The following is a 19,064-nucleotide window of genomic DNA, read 5'->3' as shown; positions in this document are numbered from 1 at the left end:
TTTGACAAACAATAGGGACTTTTAGATTTGCGTGGACTGATACATGTGACGTCCATTCAAGGCAGTGCTTTAAAAGGACGTCGAGCGTAGCATAGACCTATTGTCTTCGTGCGAATCTAAAAGTCCCTAATGTCGTCACGTATACAGTCAGCTCTCAGCTGGAATAAAGTAACAATACACATGGTACTGTCTGGTGTTATTTCGTTCATTTGAGTTCTATCCAACTGATCAAACACAACAACACCAAGCAAGCCGAGTGCCAGAAGAAAATCTTGTAATGTTATGAGCTGAAGTTATGCAGCACTCCTAATTTGAATATAACTTACACCTGTATGTGCTCATTGTTAAACAGCCATGCATATTCATTCAGAAGCAACCATGCAGAAAGCACTCTTCAATACAGTACTCTTGGCACACAGAGTGTGTGATGTATTTAATGAGTAATTAGCCATGCACACATTCAACCCTCATACACTGCCTTATGTACTGGACATGTGGGAGTGGTAAGTTGCACTTGACCACTAGCATGCACAGCATAAGCATGATGTTTTAGTTACACCAATAAACTCCTGAACCTCAAGCAAAGATATGTGGAGTTTTATTACTTTCTTGACCCAGCTACATTTAGTAAAGTACTAACCAAGAAGTCAACATAACAAACCCACTATTTTTGACAAATCTCACCTTCATCCACGAGCTCCTTCCAATACTTTCCAATATTTCCTCGGGCCAGCAGCACCGCTTCTTAAATCAACATGCCAAACTACAAGTTGCTCTACTTCGACTTCCGTGGTCGCGCCGAGCCGGCGCGTATGATGTTCGCTCTCGCGGGTTGCGAATACGTGGACGATCGCTTTACACACGAGGAGTGGCTGGAGCGAAAGACCGACAAAGAAAGTGAGATTACACCACCTCTAAATTCTTTTGTATGAAATCGTCAGGAGATTTGATTTAGTGACATTATACAAATATACACTGTCTTGAGAGGTTCTGGTTAAAACTATGCGCAAGAGGGGACTCCAATAGTCATATTCGCTGAGTGGCGCAGCCCCGAAGCAGATGATACTCTCGGAGTCACCGAGGCCCATAGCTTTAACCAGTACCTCGAAAAGAAGTCATGGTATATTTGGTTTATATCCTGCATCAACAAATTATCATTGGTAATTTTTTTTTAATCAAATGAAGATTTGAAGACAAAAAAGAAGAAAAAAATGTCAACTCGCAAATAATACTCCAAAATAGACCTTTTACTCCCAAACAATAATTTTTCAGATCATCCTTAAAGAGTTGAAATATTTCTGGTCATGTGACGAGCTCTCGACCAATCAAAAGCCAATACATTTTTTTGCAAGATATAATGCACACCATTTTGAAAAAATACAAAAAGAAATGGCAAATATTTGTGTTGTAAAATTATCATCATAATGATAGTCACAAATAATGATGATGAGGACGAAGTGCTTTTTGACTTTGGCAATTTTCAAATCATATACTACCGTGACACAGGCTTACATTTCTTGTTCTCGTAAAAAAAACCTGGGTCCCATTTTACAAAACTTGTTATCAGTGACAAATGACAGGTTTTGTTATAAGCTACTGAAATCCTTGCTTCTGATTAGTTATCAGCAGATTTGTCACTGATTTTTGTCATTTGTCATTGAAAAAAGGATTTGTGAAACGGGTCCCAGATGTTGCCGAAGAAGGCCTGGGTTCATAAAGCCTCCTGGGAAATGATTTGTATTGTTTATATTGCCTTTACTCCCAAATCATGGAGACAGATTATATGATTACTTTAAAATACATTAGTATTTATGTTATATATTTTGCTGGAGTGACACTTACAATGTTCGTAATGGTCGTGTTCTCCTTTTTATCTGTTGTCGTTGTGAAACGCCCATATTGCAGTACTGAGTAATAATGTTCTTCATGTCGTTATGTCCTTTTACTTTTCAGCACCTTACCCTTCCTAACTCATCCTTTTCAGTTTTCACTTCTTTAACTACTCCCATGGCAGGTATTTGCAGCATCCTCAATAATCTGTACAAGTATAATCTTTTCATGAATAATTTCATACTTTTTAATGTGTACCGAATGTAATTTTCCATTTTCCTTTTTAGATGGCATGGAATTACATACTGAGTAACATTATTCCACCAATCTGTTATTGAACCAAGATTTGTTATATGATTATGTTACTGATAAAATGAATTCAAATTTTGCGGAATTTGATCTTGACTCTTCTGATCTTAATGATGAGGCATACTCCACTATGGCAAGCAATTACAACACAGAGAAACAAATAACTTCCTCAACACTTGGATGATTGTTTTTCCTTATGCAGTTTAAGTGCCTGATGGGTAGAAATAAATTAAATGTATTTGTTGCACGGCTTACAGAAACATGGTTTTCTGAGACGCCAAGTTAATATAACAGTATGCTCGACTATGATTTAATTGTCAATAATCCATCAAACAAAATGGGGGAGAAGTAGCTTCATATTCTTCACAGAGATTTGATTATGCTGAAAGATCTGATTTGAATTGTATGGATGAGTTTATTGAGTCTTTTTTCATTGAAATAAACATGCAGCAGAGCAGGAACGTGATTGTGGGCGTTATTTACAGACCCCCTCAATGTCATCAGAAAGGTTGTTTAATAGCCCTCCAAAAGTTATTACCGAATCCCACTTTGGGCAATAAACAATGCTTTATTATGGGAGATTTTAACATAAATCTCCTTGATTGTCACCTAAATGAATTCCCGCAAGATTGCTTTTTAGAAATCTTTTTATCAGGTTCATGTAAATTAAACCCGCTCAGTAAGCACCCAACACGAATAACTGACTGGTCTTTATCGACAATATTTTCACAAACACCCTACTCTTACCATAATCTGCCATTCTACTTTCTGATTTAACAGATCACTTTATATTTAAAGCGTAGTCGCCATGGACTTAATAACAATTCCGACCCACGTCCTAAACTTAAAAATCGTAGTCTAAATAATGACAACTTAAATAAGCTAAGAGATGGTCTCGGCATTGCAGACTGGTCAGACGTGTTTGCCGCCCAAGACGTGGATAATGCCTTCAATTCACTCATAAAATCAATGTGATCATTGCGTCCCAATAAAAGGAAAGAGCCCGAAATCGAAAGAAAATTCCCAAGTACTAAGTAGCCTTGAAGTGGTTAAAAAACTATGTCCAGGAAGCAAAAAAGGTGATTACGTATTGACTGTCACAAGGGTCAATTCTCGGACCATTATTATTTACAATTTATATTAATGATTTTCCCCGATTTTCAGGTAATTTATCTTTTATCCTTTTCGCAGATGACTCAAACTTATTATAAAGCAATTGAGACCCTAATGTATTGCTACTGACGTTAAATAAGTAATGAAACAAGTGACTAATTGGATCAAAGCGAACGAATTCTCATTGAACTTAGACGAAACTAATTACATACTTTTCAGTTACTCCATTACTGTTCTTCCAGGCGATATAATCTTGATGACTCTGTCAAATTAGCAGAAGTTTCATTTACAAAGTGTTTAGGTCTCTCAATCGACAACAGACACTGTCCTGGAAAATTCATACGGATACTGTGATAACAACAATCTCGAGAAATGTTGGTGTCATTAAGAAAATTAAATTTCATTTTCCCTCAAATAAATTGAAATGCTTTACTCACCACTTGTATTCCCTTATTTATACCATGAAATTCTTGCCTTGCGGAACTCCTCCAAAATTCAAATGAACAGAATTGTATTACTACAAAAAAAGGCCACACCGAATCATTAACTACATACTTTTCTACTACTGATAAACTTTTTTATGAAGCTAATATTCTGAAAATTTCGATCTTTTTCATCTAGGTCAATTTATGTATCAGCTGAATTCAAACGAAATCTGAAATATTCAATATCATGTTTTTCGAAAACCAACAACACCATACTTAAGACATAATTACGACAATCACCACAGTCTCATTCATATCAATAAAGAGAATGAGAACAGTGTAAACATTAAATTCTTTTCTCTATACTGGACCCAAGTTTTGTTATTCCCTCCATGAAACCTTGGCAAATAATCCCACTTATGGGGGTAGTCCTCGACAAATCATTTTTGATTTTTGACTACCCCTTCCACGTTTGCTGATTTTGTTCTTTTTAAAACCTACATTGCTCCAACTGGAGTCATTTTATATATAATGTACATGTTCTATTATTGTATTGTATGTATGTATTTTATTTTATGTATCTCCCTTTTTTTTTGCATTTGTGGAGAAATAAATTGAACTTGAACTTTGTGCTCAATTCAACGGTACCTGAAGAGACGTTTTTTGTAAACTTATCATGGTGCAAAATGATCTGTTGATGAACGTGTTAAATTACTTAAAAGTGTCATTTCAAAGGCATGTACGTACAGTAGCTTCTTCACTATTGGTGGATACAGAACTTGGCAATCAATGTATTCAGATGTATCTCTCATACAAAAGCATGCACATACCTTAAACAGGTTTCTCCCTTTGTAACGTTCAATAGGCTTCTCGTGATAATCCTCTTTGCTCTACGTGCTAATGCCCCTATTGTTATTACAGCTTACTACATTTTGAATAATCACAAGGGAATGTCTGATTTGTAAAGCTATGGTCACAAATCAGAGCAGCGACCGACCGATTAGTAGCCTGCCTGGTCACCGCTGGAATTTAGGCATCGCCCAACGATTTTGTTTTTGTTTGGAGAAGTCGAGCCCCAGCAATGCCTGGGCGGTGCCCTGTCGATTTCCCGTCGGTCGCCGGTCGATTTTAGGTCAAAACTGGGCGAAATCAGAGAGCTTCTCCGGGGGCCGTCCCGGTAGTGAGCGACCGATGACCCACCGATATCCGAGCGGTCTCCCACCGGCTAATTTTAAGGAAATTGCCCGGCAGCCGGCCGGTGATCGGCGGGGCGCCAAAATACGCTCGGTGCCCGGGCGTTCGCCGCCCGGACACCGACGTAATCGAGCGTTTAGGTCAAAAATCAAAGCCGCTATAGGTCAAAGGTTGCTGACCAAATTTGAACTCGCCGCCCAGTGACCGACTGATCTCCCAGCGGCGACCGGGCGGCGAACGCTCAGCAGCCTTTTACCTAGCGGCTTCGATTTTTGACCTAAATCGCTCGACGGCGAACGTTCGATTAGGTCGGTACCCGGACGGCGACCGCCCGGGCACCGAGCGTACTTTGGGCGGCGAGTGAAAGTGAGCAGGCGCCCGAATATTAACTCCGCGCTCAAAACTCGCCGCCCAGCCGCCGAGCAGGCTACTTTTAGGTGATGTGACCATAGCTTAAGGTCAGCCTAACCTTTCTATTGAATAGGATTGCTAATGGGTTCACTGGTTCAGGGGCGGCCGAGCGACTTCCAAAGTGGGGGGGGGGGCACCAAGAAAATAAGGGCACTTTCTGGAGAAAAAAAGGGCACCTACAAAGGGAAATCTCAAAGCGAAAATATACACATTTTTTGGTATTAGTATATACCCCTACATTGTGATAAAAATTATTAGGGATGATTTCAGTATTTGTTTCACTTTCTACACCATACAAGATATTGATTAAGCATCATGCTTTGCAGTTGGCTTTGATTGTGTAAAAAGTTGTCTGCGAGCGAGCGAGGTAAATTTTTAAGATGTGTGAGGTCGCAGTGCGAAAAATTACATCTTATAAAGAGGAAAAACCCAATCCTAATGGGGTTGTAAGCACATACTTATAACGGAAGACTGAAAAGACCTTTGATATGTAACATCATATCATCTATAGATGCGTGCGAGCTTTGGGGGAAGTTGCTCTTAGTCGCTTGAAATTAGCTAGGGCGCGTTTAATGATGAGAGAAAAGGGGGACACTTATTAGGAAAGAAAAGGAGCATGTGCAGGCACGTAGCCAGAGTTTGATGGTTTTTGTTTGTTTGGGGGGGGGCACATACACGTAATCGATCGAGGTCAAAAGAAGGGGTCTAAAAAAGTTCAACCGATCTGGGAATTTTTTTTGAGGGGCACGTGCACCCCCCCCCCCCCCAGTGGCTACGTGCCTGATCATGTGCCAAAGTACAAAGAGTAAATATCAGAGGTGAAAATGGGGCACTTCTTACACCCCAAAAGGAGGCACTCACCAGGGATGAAAAAAGTCAGTCATGAGAATAGGAAATGGGCATTGGTCGACGGAAACGGGGCTTCCATCAGATCTTGATAGCGGCATTTATAAGAGGTGAAAAGGGGCATTTATGAAAAGGGGATAGGTCCTTTATTAGAAAGGAAAAGGGGCACGTATCATTGTTAAAAGGGAAACTATCAGAGATGAAAAGAGGCACTTATCGCACTTGAAAAGGGGCAATGACCAGATATGAAAAGGGGCACTTATGTGATTGAAAAAGGGGCACTTGTAATAAAGGGAAATTAGTTGAAAGAAAATGGGGACCGATCAGATTTTTCGGAGGCGAAGGGGGCACTTTTCTGAAATGAAAAGGAGTAACTTCTCGTACTTGAAAAGGGTCATTTATCAGAGAAAAGGCACTTATGAGAAGGGGAAGGGGCTCTTTTTTAATGGGGCACTTTTCATTAGGAAAAGAGGCACTTATTAGAAAGGAAAAAGGGCACATGTGAAATATAGGTTGCGCTTATCCGAGTTAAAATGGAGGTAGTTATTAAAAGGGGAAGGGGCACTTTTTACAAAGCAAAAGGGGCACTTGTCAAAGTAAAAGAGGCACCTCTCAGATTTAAATAGAACAACTATCAGTGGTGAAGGGTGCTTTTATCAAAAGTGAAAAGAGGCACTATTCGTACCTAATTAGGGGCACTTACTAGAGATTAAAAAGGGCACTTATGAGAATGGAAAATGGACATTTATTGCAAAGGAAAATGTGAACTTGTCGAAGGAAAACGGGAACGTGTCCAAAAAAGGGGCACTAATTAGAGTTGAAAATGGGAAGGGGCACTTTTACAAATTAATAGGGGCACTTGTCAAAGTAAAAGGGGCACTATTCCTATGAAAAAAGGGGCACTTCTTAAAAAGTTAAAGGAGCACTTTTCCTATTTAAAAAGGGGCACTTTTCGGATGCTTGAAAAAGTGGGGGCACTGTGCCCCCCCCCCTGCCCCCGGGAGGGCCGCCTCTGCACTGGTTTACGTGTTTAATACAGAGTACAGCCTTTTCACACAGGGGTCAAATTCATCTAATGCTGTTTAGTTTAAAGGTATAAACCAGTTATGGTCATGCGATTGCATTGTGAAAGAAACGTTGCGGAATCGATCAGAAATGGTTGATAATCTAGCATATAAGTATTGGTGTGTACTGCAAGGTTCTGAAATCATCAAAATGATCTTGAAAAAGACGATTTGGAAATAATGTGGTTTGAATTGAGGGCTAGAAATCGATTACCATTTTTGTAGGTGTCGTATATCGCAAACCTACATGTATATCCTTTTTTAAAAGCCTAGAATCAAACCTAGACCAAGTATTTTCTTTTACAAATAATGTTATAGTCCTCGGTGACTTTAACTCCAATATGCTGACTAAAAATACCCTTTCAAATAAGATGCATGAACTTTGTTCCACCTTTCAGTTAACTCAGCTTATCCGAGAACCAACAAGAATAACTCCTTTCAGCAGTACTTTAATTGACGTTATTTGTGTTTCTAGTTCAATGTTATCCAATATAAAGCAATCTGGAACAATTTCAAGTGGACTAAGTGACCACTCCCTAGTCTATTTGATCCTTGGACATAATACCCCAAAAGCTAAGCCCGAAATCTTTTCATTTAGATCGTTTAGGCATTTTGTCGTCGAAGATTTTGTCGAAGACACAATGGAATGATCTATTATCGTCCGAAGAGGACGTAGAGTATTGCTGGGAGAAATTCAGTGAAGCATTCAAGGCATTAGCTGATAAACATGCTCCCCATGTTACAGTAAGAAAGAAACTAAATGGGCCTCCTTGGATTACAACTGAATACCTGGCTCTATCTAGGGATCGTGACTATTATAAAAGAAAGTTTGACAAACTTAAAAAATCAGCAGAAGCAGGTCAGGAAATCAATGAACTTTGGAATAAATATAAATATCTCAGAAATAAAGTAAATATCTTAAATAAAAAGCTGAAAAGGGACTTTTTTCGCAACAAATTTCAACAATGTGCAAACAAATTGCAAGATTCGTGGAAAGTCCTGAAAAATTTACTCCCGAAGAAAAAGGTTTCAGTTAATCCGAATATTAACACAGGGACTCATATGACTTCAGATAAAGTAGAAATTGCAACGTTATTCAATGAATTGTTTGTTAGTATTGGAAAACGACATTCTCCTCTTAACCAACAAAGTTTTAATTCCTTGAATACATTATCAAAGGTTGGATCAACGTTTAAATTCCAAAGCATAGATTCGGAGTTTGTAAAAAGAGAACTTGAGAAAATTGATGTTAACAAAGCTGTTGGTCTGGATGACTTACATCCAAGATTATTGAAAATCGCTGCCCCTTTTATTGCTGAACCACTCTCAATGGTCTTTAACAAATCTCTAAGCTCAGGATGCTTCCCAAGTGATTTCAAAAGAGCCAAGATTATTCCAGTACCAAAAAGTAGTGAAACAAGTGACATTGGCAATTATAGGCCAATTTCTTTAATGTCCTGTCTGTCCAAGATACTTGAAAAGGCAGTCCATGCCCAGCTTTATGAGTATCTCCAAGAATACAAACTGCTATCTCAGCGCCAATCGGGTTTTCGCCCAAAGCATTCAACTGCAACTTGTCTAATTGAAATAACTGATTACTTGTTAAACAATATTGACTGTGGTTTGATAACAGGGGCGATATTCCTTGATCTCAAAAAGGCGTTTGATGTTATATCTCAAGAAATATTGTTATTAAAAATGCCATATTATGGTATTAATTCTGTTGAATTAGACTGGTTCTCTTCATACCTAACGAATAGGCAACAATGCGTCTCATTTCAAGGTGTCCAAAGCAATTTTCTACAGATTTACTCCGGTGTGCCCCAAGGGTCTATTTTGGGCCCCCTAATTTTTTGCTTATTTCTTAATGATATGTGTAACTTGAAATTTAGTAAACAAACCAAAATTGCTCTGTACGCTAATGACACGGCACTGTTTTGTAAAGGTAACAATTTAAAAAGCAGTCAGAAGAAACTACAAAAATATTATGATTTACTGCGAAAATGGTTTGAAATAAATAGTATGGAAATAAATGCAAAGAAAACTAAATTGATGGTCTTTGGAACGAAACATAAAACTAATAACCAAATTTTGAAAATCTGTCATGGACGAGACTATCTTGAGAATGCTACCGAGATCAAATATTTAGGCGTAACCCTTGACCAAAATCTAAGTTGGACACCACACATATTGAATGTGACTAATAAGATTAATCGGGCTATTGCATGCACTAGAAGGATTAAGAGTTATTTGAACCAAAGCCTACTAAAACATCTTTATTACTCCCTCATTCTTCCACATATAGATTACTGTTCAGTTGTTTGGGGCAAGTGCAAAAAGAAAGATTTACTCAAATTACAGAGGACGCAGAACAGGTATGCAAGCTTAGTCCTTAATGCAGACTATCTAACCCCAAAAGACATCCTTTTAAGCACTCTTCAATGGCAAAGTGTTGAAAATAGAATCAACTACCACTACTACATTTTCGTCTACAAAATGCTCAATAATCTAGCCCCTTATTATTTAGAACCTTTTGCTTGCAAACGTCCAGTTTACTATGTTACTCGTCATTCTACCTTGAATCCCTTATTTATCCCAAAACCTAAGACTGAATTTAAAAAACGATCTTTTTCTTTCATCGCTCCAAGCATCTATAACAATCTACCGACTCATATTCGCACGGCAACTTCACTCCAAATGTTCAAAAAACAAATTAAATCACTCCCTCCACTTTAATGCATGCACTGGTACCTAATGTTATATTATGACTTATTACAGTTAGTTTTGTTTGTTTTGTTTGTTTGTAGTTGTGTAGTCTGTAGTAGTTTTATTTCTTACCTTTTACCCTTTTGATTTTATGTCTGTTATTTATTTATGACATGTGTATTTGTATTTGTATTTTGTATTGTATCAGTAATATCTTAATGTTTAATAGTTCAGGCCTTATGTTAATTTTGATCTAGTTTTTAAGTTGTTTTAGCTCTCTTATGGTATCTTGTTTATATAATGTCTTTGTTTTTTTTACAATGTATTCTATTTTTTGTAAATCTTTGTATGTACAGGGCTCTTTTGTAAAGCAGGCCTCTGGCACTGAAAAGACTACCCTGTTTTTAAATAAAACTGAATAAATAAATAAATAAATAAGAAATTTGGCCCAATCTTGGTAAAGTTACGAGCACTGCACACAGAAAGATATATATGGAACTACACGCCACTTTCGAGGTATCTATCCGGTCCAGATAGGCGGTTTCCCGGCAAAATTTGTATCATCACGTATTAGTCAAAACATATTCTTTCACATGATTGGTAATAAGAGCTTCCATTTCATTTTTTGAGAGGGGGGGGGGGGCGTTTCCAAAACTGGTCTTTATCTTTAACATTGTTATTTACCACATGCGACAAAAGATCTATCTTTTTTAATTTGTGTATTCCACTTGTTCTGTTATATTTTGTTCTCTCTTTCCAGTGTTTCCTATCGGGCAAGCTCCGGTTCTATTAGTCGATGACAAGGTGATACCGCAGAGTGGCGCGATTTCTAGATATCTCGCCAGAGAATTAGGTAGGTACATTGGATGGTCTTGATTGTGATACAAGAATATATTGCTATGACAATATTAGACGAGTCAAAGACGAGTCCAATATTGTCTTAGCAAGAGCAAGATATTCTTGTATCATACGAAAACAAAGCCATACAATATATTATTATTATTATTATTATTATTATTATTATTATTATTATTATTATTATTATTATTATTATTATTATTATTATTATCTATATTAGTCTGACTAGTGAAATAACAAAATTTGAATTACCTTGGTAAATATGTTTTTTCCGTGAGATATCGATAGTTGAAGTTCCCGGATGACTGAGCAATACGAAAACAATATTGGTCAGTTATCCGGGTACTGCGCTAAAGATATTGAATACACTGATTTATTATACCACTTGGAAGCCTTATATAGATAATAAATCTAATTATCGTATTGAGAGAGATAGTTGTGACACGCGCACGTGTACGTACTCAAGATGGAGCACAAAATAGTTCCCCCCCCCCATACAATCTCTACGAGAGGGAACTATTTCAGCTCCCCATGAATTGAACCTCGAGTACGCACGCGTGCACGTGCCATAACTATCTCTTTCAATAAACTATGGGTAGGAAGTTCAAATGCCATGCCCACTCTCTGAATGTACAGAAGGAAAATCTAATTTGGGGAGGCATAATAGGGATCCACTCCAAAATAGAGGGATCAATTCTTTAAAGGAAACCTTACCTCAAGAAATAGTCACCGTTTTTCTAGGAGATTTAATGTATTCTTGCCCATTTATCTAAAAAATCCCCTACCAAAGTGCACGGAAGAGGCTTATAGTTGTAGCACACACCCACTTGCATTTTTTTGTTGGCACCATGAAGTTGTGTGATATAATGCAAGTTAACATTTAATATTTCTTCAATCTTAAGTATGTTGAATATTAATTTCAATCATTTGTATGCGCCTTGAGCATCTCTAGAGATGGATATGTTGTGCTTTATAAATATTGTTATTATTATTATTATTATCATCATTTATATATCTCTCGTACAACTTTGTAAATAATATTGTAAATAATATTGTAGATCAAAGAGCAGGAATACATCTCATTTTCAAAATACCTGCACTTGTTTTGGGGGATGAAGTTTCCTTTAATGCCATAATGTACTAGAAGCGCTGCCGCAGAATCTCCTCTAGCGCCATCTCAGGTCACCTGTAACAGTATGGTCCCGTATTACCTGCTTGTTCCCTAGCTGCGCTGTTGGTTTAGTATCGCTTAAAGAGTGGTTAAATCACTACACTGGAGGACATTACTATTGCGACTCCTTCATTATGATTGCCTACCCGTTCCTCTACCTGTTACCTACGGGACTGAGTTGTCTCTTATTAAACTCTATGGGAATGAGTTAATCCAGGAGTTAAAGGATTATACGAAATTTGTCACTATAAAATTATGTCATACTTTTCGATATTTTTGTTATGTTAGATTTCTACGGAGCAAACAGTTTAGAAGGAGCTCAAATTGAAATCATCCTCGAAACTATGGGCGACATTGAAAAGCAGTTGATGCCTCTATACGTCAACCAAGACGAAGCTAAGAAGGTACTAGGGACTTTTAGATTTGGAAGACGAGAACGTGGACTGCCCTTTTAAGGCAATGTGACGTCACTGCCAGTGCCTTAAAAGGACGTCACATTGCCTTAAAAGGATGCCACACGTCGCAGTCCACGTTCTCGTCGTGCAAATCTAAAAGTCCCTAATTATACATTACGTCACCGGACTGTGGACCTCATGGTTCGCGGTTCGAGTCTATAGACACGGCACTATTGTCTTTCGGCTAGACACTAATGCTGCTCTCCGCCGAGGTATCAAATGAGTACCCCGTAGGATGCAAAAGTCAATGTGGTTGTGTGCGCTTGTAAAATAATCCCCAGGAAGAAGAAGAAGAAGAAAATGATGAAGAAGAAGACAAAATTGAAGAAGGAGAAGCAGAATAGGAGGAGGAAGAAGAGGAAGAAGAAGGAGTAGTAGAGGAAGAACAAGAAGGAGATCGAAGAAGAAGGAGAAACAGGAGAAGGAGGAGAAGAAGAACCCGAGGAGAAGAAGAATTAGAAACCGAGGTGAAAAAGAAGAGAAGAGGCCGGAGGAGGAGGTGGAAGAAAAAGAAAAAGCCTAGCGGACGCACGCCATTTACGCATATTCAAACTCCGCTCCTACTCTGTGTTATAATTCCTTTTGCGAAAATCGACCTAACATGGAGCTTAAACCCAGCGTCAGGTCTTGATATCATTAGAATATATATCTTTCGTTACTTTTTCATTTCCAGGTTGAGATGACGAAGGCATTTATTGAGACATCGAAGCCCTACTTCTCTTATCTTGAACAACTCATCAAGGAGGCAGGGGGAAAACACTTTGTAGGAAACAAGGTAATGTTTGCAACAGCATTTCAGATTATCTTTCGATCGCATGAATCTTATCTGGGTTGTTCGACATATGCTTGCATGGTTAATTGTTCACACTAATCTATTGCTTAACGGAAGCACTGTATCAAACACTATACCTGACCCTAACCCTAAACCTAACCTAACCTTAAACCAAAACTTAACCCCTAGCCTAAACCTAAACTAGCCCCAGACTCAATTGTAACCCTAACCCTGTATCTTTTACAAAATAAAACCTGGAGCAAAAGTTGCAGAAGCATGTGTCGGATCACTGATATTCAAGATCATTATACTGACGTATAGCAATGAATTGTTACCTTCTCATCTCCATTGCACGACAGGTTTCACTAGCCGATATTCATATCTTCAATATGCTTGACATGATGACCAACAGCAAGTACAAGATAGAGGGCCTTCTGGATTCCTACCCTCAACTGAGAGCCTTCTGCAAATCCTTCCGGGACGAAGGTCCTCTCAAGTCTTACCTGGAATCTCGGCCCGTCGCAGAAATTTAAATAAATTCAAAAGGTTCAAATAAATTCAAAAGGCTCGTTCAGATATGACGCCGAACTCCCCCCCCCCTCCCCCCCCCTCCCCCACCCCCCTCCCCCACCCCCTCCTCAAACACTGCGGTTTTTGTTTACGTGTAAATCAATGGAACTGAGCGCAACAAAGGTTCTACGGGTATTTACTTAGCTCTATGTTTTAAGATAGACCTATACCCTTTCCTAACTGGCCTGATTTTCATCGGATGCATCCGGACGCATCCGATGAAACGGCCAGTATGAAAGCAACAGAGGAGAAAAAGGCGATTAAATATATGTAAAAAAATGTGAAGTTTGCTACACGTCATTAAAAACAAAATACCGCCGCGGTATACTGATCCATATATATGGACAAGGCTTCGTAACATTCGTCGTCAAGTTGACTACTATGGAGGAAAGTCAGAGAATATTATAGAAAAAGGCTAAACGAATTGACAATTGAATGTCCATATTTTCATTTCATTTCCATAGAGGATAATTGTTCATCTTTACATTTACAATCTTGCTTTACAGTGATTTCACAGGAATAACATATAATTTACAATTATTTATACTTAATTAAAAACAATTGAATTGTAAACACATACTTCATGTTTGTCTGAATTTTGTTCAACCTCGTTTCTGATTGAGTCTCAAGGCCCTGTTTTAGTATATCGCTATGAAGGTTCTACGGATATTCACTTAGCTCTGTGTTTTAAGATATATATCTTTTTAGTATATCGCTGTTAAGTTGGCGACACTACTTCATGTGTTTGTGAATCCTGGGAGCTACCTAGATTATTAAAAGGCATACCAGCGTTGGAAATAAACACAATATACATGTCTGTTTGGTAAAATGCATTATAACAGAATTTCCCCCAATAAGCTTCCCCGCTTCCTGTTTTCTCAATATTGGATCATTTCTGTCAGAACTTAATGTTCTATTCTGCTATACACGGCCACTTTAAAAGCAGTGTATTTCATTGACTTCGGTACCATTGCTGTAATATATTTTAATAAGCGAGTTCATAATTAGTCACTGGAGTCTTATGACGTCAACGTGTCATAGGTCAAATGAACATATCTCCAAAACTTACTCGCCCGTTCACTCGTACGCTCTGCGTAGTGTACATAGACCTACGTAAAAATGTGTGCGTACCGTACGTTCGTCCTTCACTGTTTAGTGAATGTTTTACCGACTGTCAGCAGTGCTTTTTATCCTTTTATTTATCAAAAATTCCTACAAGAGTTGTTGAAATGGATTGAGGAGGATCCTCCGATAGATGATATGCGTTTGTGGACCGTCAATCAGGGGCGTATCCAACCGGCGGCAGAGGAGGGGGCCAAAAAGGGGGCCTAATTCATGGGGAAATAGTTAGCGGCCGGTGAATTAGCGGGAAGGGGGGGGGGGGGGGTAGTGAGCAACACCTTTTCCCCCTTGCAACGTCCCCCCCCCCCCTTTGAGGCCCAGGGGGAGGGGGCCCGTCACCAAATAAAGGTAAAATTAACGTGTTTTACCTGTTTTTTCCCCCTCCCTAGATCCGCCACTGCGTCAACTCATCAAATTTCTCGTAGAGGGGGACTCGGATCACGAGGAGAATATTCCTCGTTGTGTAAGTCCCCTCCTATGGTAAATTTGATGAACTTGACACGCTCAAGGGACTCGCACCGCGAGGAATATATGGACAGCTTTTTATAGTGCTTTTAGTCAGATTCTCTTGATTTGAGTGATAAACTATAACAGCAAACATTAATTTAACATCTCTAGATAACTGTCTGAAAGTGGCAGAGTGGTCTTGAAGAGGAGCAAATGAGGGGTAGATGAATATCAACGGGTTAATTGCCGTCTCATACTAATTTTGAAGGAGGGGTTGACTCGGATAATGAGGAGTATATTACTTGCGGTGTAAGTCCCCTTTTTGGTGAAATTTGATTATCTTAACACGCAAGGGGGACTCGCACCACGAAGAATATACAGACAGTTTTAGAGTGTTTTTCTTAATACGCGTACTAGATAAATTGGCTTGACTAAATAAAGCAATGATATCAAAGTAATATTTCGCCTTTTCTTCAATAACCAAATAATTACTCAATCAGAGGCGGCGGATCGACTTCCAAATTGGGGGGGGGGGGCACTACCATAAAGGGCACTTTCTGGAGAAAGGGCGCCTTCAAAGGGATATACACCCCTATATTGTAATTACATTATCAGGGATGATTTCAATATCTGTTTCTCTTTATACATTATTTAAGATATTGCTTAAGCATCATACTTTGCATATGGGTGTGATGGTCTGAAAACTCATTTGCGAGCAAGCAAATTTTGTAGGATTTATGAGGTCGCAGTGCGAAAAATTACATCTTCTAAAGAGGAAAAACCCAATCCTGATGGGGTTATAAGCACAATGTCATTCTCATAACGGAAGACTGAAAAGACCTTTGATAAGTAACTTACTTATAACATAAGTAACTACGAGTATGTAGCGAGCGAGCGAGCTCAGGCGCGTAGCCAGGGGGGTGATGGGGGCGGTCGCCCCCCCCCCCAAAAAAAAAAAAAAAAAAAACGCCGGCCAAAAAAAAAAAGAGAGAGAAAGAGAAGAAAAGAAGTAAGAGGACGTAGGAAGAAAGATAGAAAGGAGTCGAGAACGGTACAAAGAATCGTCTTCTTTCTCTAATAATTTAATGAAACGTCAAAGCTTCCGTGCTTCGCGCGGAACGGGGGAAATTGAGTTCAAATTAAGGATTAATAGTCGAGAACGGAACGAAGAATCGTCTTCTTTCTCTAATAATTTAATAAAACGTCAAAGCTTCCGCGCTTCGAAAGAGGGGGACTGAATACAGATAAGGATTAAGGGTCGGGAAAGGTACAACGAATCCTCTTCTTTGTTTAATAATATGTCAAAGCTTTTGCGCTTCGCGCAGGAGGAGTGTGACTGAATTCAGACAAGGATTAAGAGTCGAGAACGGTACTTCGAGTCGTCTTCTTCCTCTAATAATTTAATGAAACTTCAAAGTTTCCGCGCTTTGCGCGGGAGGGGAGGAAACTGAATTCAGATAAGGATTAAGAGTCGAGAACAGTACATCGAATCGTCTTCTTTCTCTAAAAAAATAATGAAACGTCAAAACTTCCGCGCTTCGCGCGTGAGGGGGACTGAATACAGATAAGGATTAAGGGTCGAGAAAGGTACAACGAATCGTCTTCTTTGTCTAATAAAACGTCAAAGCTATCGCGCTATGCGCAGGAGGGGCGGACTGAATTCACACAAGGATTATGAGTCGAGAAAGGTACAACGAATCGTCTTCTTTCAAAGTTTCCGCTCTTCGCGCGGGAGGGGAAAAACTCCCCCCCCTCCCTGCACCCACCCCCTAGGGAGCGTGCTACGCGCGCTAAAGTGATTCGCACGCTTTGCGTGCTCACTACCGCCCCCCTAAAATGAAATCCTGGCTACGCGCTTGAGCGAGCTTTGGGGGAAATTGGTCTTAGTCGCTTGAAATTAGGGGCACGTTTAATAATGAGAAGAAAAGGGGACACTTATCGAAAGGGTTTAGACATTTATCAGAAAAGAAACGGAGCACGTGTCAATTAAAGACTAATTATCAGAGGTGAAGATGGGGCACTATTCTTACACCTAAAAAAAGAGGCACGCATAAAATCGCTCAATGCTCAAGTAGGGGCAAACAATAGCGTAAATCAATTTTGAATCTTGTCGAGGATTGTAACTTGAGTCAACGAAAATTAAGATGTTTTTTTCTCAAATGATATATAATATGCATTTTCCTATATTCGGGGGGGGGGTGGGATTATTTTACAGGAGGCTGATGAATTTTATGTATTAAGCAAAGCAAAGATCGAGATTTACATTTTGGGGGATAATTTTGATCCCTCTAAAACCGTTATTTATACACTATATCCTTGATTTAAGCGCGAGAATATGACATCCTGCGGCATCATAATTATGCGAGTGAAGCTACTGAGCTTCCGAATAGCTTTGCATTTTAAACCCTCACTTGTTTCTTTCTGATGCAATACACCCTTTCACTCTTTAAATTTGCGCGTAAACATTGCGTCATCAATGTTTTCAGATGCGCATGTATTGTTGTGTCACTGCCTGCGCTCACATCATATTTACATGGGCACCATTTTATAATTTTGGGTAATTTTCTCTCCTTTTCCTTCTCTCCAGTGCATGTTTGTGTCCCCCTCTTTTGCGTTTGTATGCCCTTTCTATAAGTGCTGTTTTGGGCTCATGCCCCGTCTACTCCCCCCCCCCCCCCACCTGAGATACACCACTGTAGTGTAGAATTGAGGACAGACCCCCTTTTTGAGTACCTACCGTTTATCCCGTAACCATGGTGTATTGTGTGCTTGATCAACCAATGGATGGCACTGATCACTAGACGAACGTCTTACAAAATCAATACATACAACGATTTTAATAGAGAAAGTCCTTCATGCATGACTGTCTTAGCTTTTGTGTAGTAGATCTTTTAGCCAAACTCGTGAGTGAGTATATTGCAGCAGTGATTTCATGGCTTCATCTACTCAACGCGCTGTTCATGTTTTTTATGTGCCAGTCGCGAGGGTACTATGGTTCTTATTGCCTGTATGTGGGCTGTATACGGTGTGATTGCTAAGTGCTTAATTACTACACGAATGTAACCGATTGATACTAACCTGAGGAATCGAATAACGTGTTTACGAGGCGACTGCCAACATCACATTGAGAACACCGTGTGTTTCCTGATAAGTTTTGCATCAAAGAACTACAGCTATATATGGTTTATGTCTGTTTGACTGTATCAACATCTCTAGGATTTCCTCGCTATTTGGATTGTCTGAACATTCTACATATGGATTTGTGGTTGTGTAATAATCAGTGAGCTTTATAACTTTTAAATACCCATCTCATACTATTCGGAAGAACGTATCTAATTTTGTTTTTCAATATAACGGCTAATTCGATTTGGAACGCTGTCAACACTGCACAGTATAATGCTGCATGTGTTTATTTCAGGATCATCCATGTGGCTTTACTGTAACATAACACTTATTTTATTTCAAAGATGCGATTAATTTTCCTTATGTCTACCCATTTCGACTGTTAGCAGTTAATATCATTATCGACGATAGTGGTAACTCTACGAATAACATTCACACACAGATGGGATAACGTTTCATCAGCAAAGATACTGTGAGCCAATAAATTGCTGTAATTTCGGAAATATTTTTGACGATTGACTCCATGGACATTGAGAGCTTATAGCCATGCCAAGGATCAGGAATATACTACGCCGTCATCCATGTACTATACTCTACCATGTTACACTCCTTGTGCTTGTATTTACTTTTTTGTCTAACTATGGTGAC

General features: G+C 39.1%; 2 protein-coding genes across 2 annotated transcripts in view; both read left to right on the top strand.

The window, feature by feature from the left end:
• Positions 1-277: 277 nt before the first annotated feature.
• Positions 278-13,688, top strand: LOC581551 (S-crystallin SL11). The gene is made up of 5 exons (XM_781540.5): positions 278-897; positions 10,659-10,751; positions 12,216-12,331; positions 13,056-13,157; positions 13,514-13,688. Exons 1-5 carry the CDS (start codon positions 756-758, stop codon positions 13,685-13,687), a joined length of 627 nt encoding a protein of 208 aa, XP_786633.4. The 5' UTR covers positions 278-755; the 3' UTR covers position 13,688.
• Positions 13,689-17,989: 4,301 nt separating this feature from the next.
• Positions 17,990-19,064, top strand: part of LOC581661 (carbohydrate sulfotransferase 1) — a 3,755-nt gene continuing 2,680 nt past the window's right edge. Inside the window, exon 1 of the mRNA XM_003729605.3 lies at positions 17,990-19,064. This exon is cut by the window's right edge and continues 2,680 nt beyond it. Within this exon, the coding sequence (XP_003729653.2) occupies positions 18,963-19,064 (102 nt within the window). The 5' untranslated portion in view covers positions 17,990-18,962.

The sequence above is a fragment of the Strongylocentrotus purpuratus genome, unplaced genomic scaffold, assembly GCF_000002235.5.
Source record: "Strongylocentrotus purpuratus isolate Spur 01 unplaced genomic scaffold, Spur_5.0 spur5_scaffold_10, whole genome shotgun sequence".
NCBI classification, from domain to species: Eukaryota; Metazoa; Echinodermata; class Echinoidea; order Camarodonta; family Strongylocentrotidae; genus Strongylocentrotus; species Strongylocentrotus purpuratus.
Note: the sequence above shows the minus strand (reverse complement) of the source record. Positions and strands in the feature narration are given on the sequence as shown.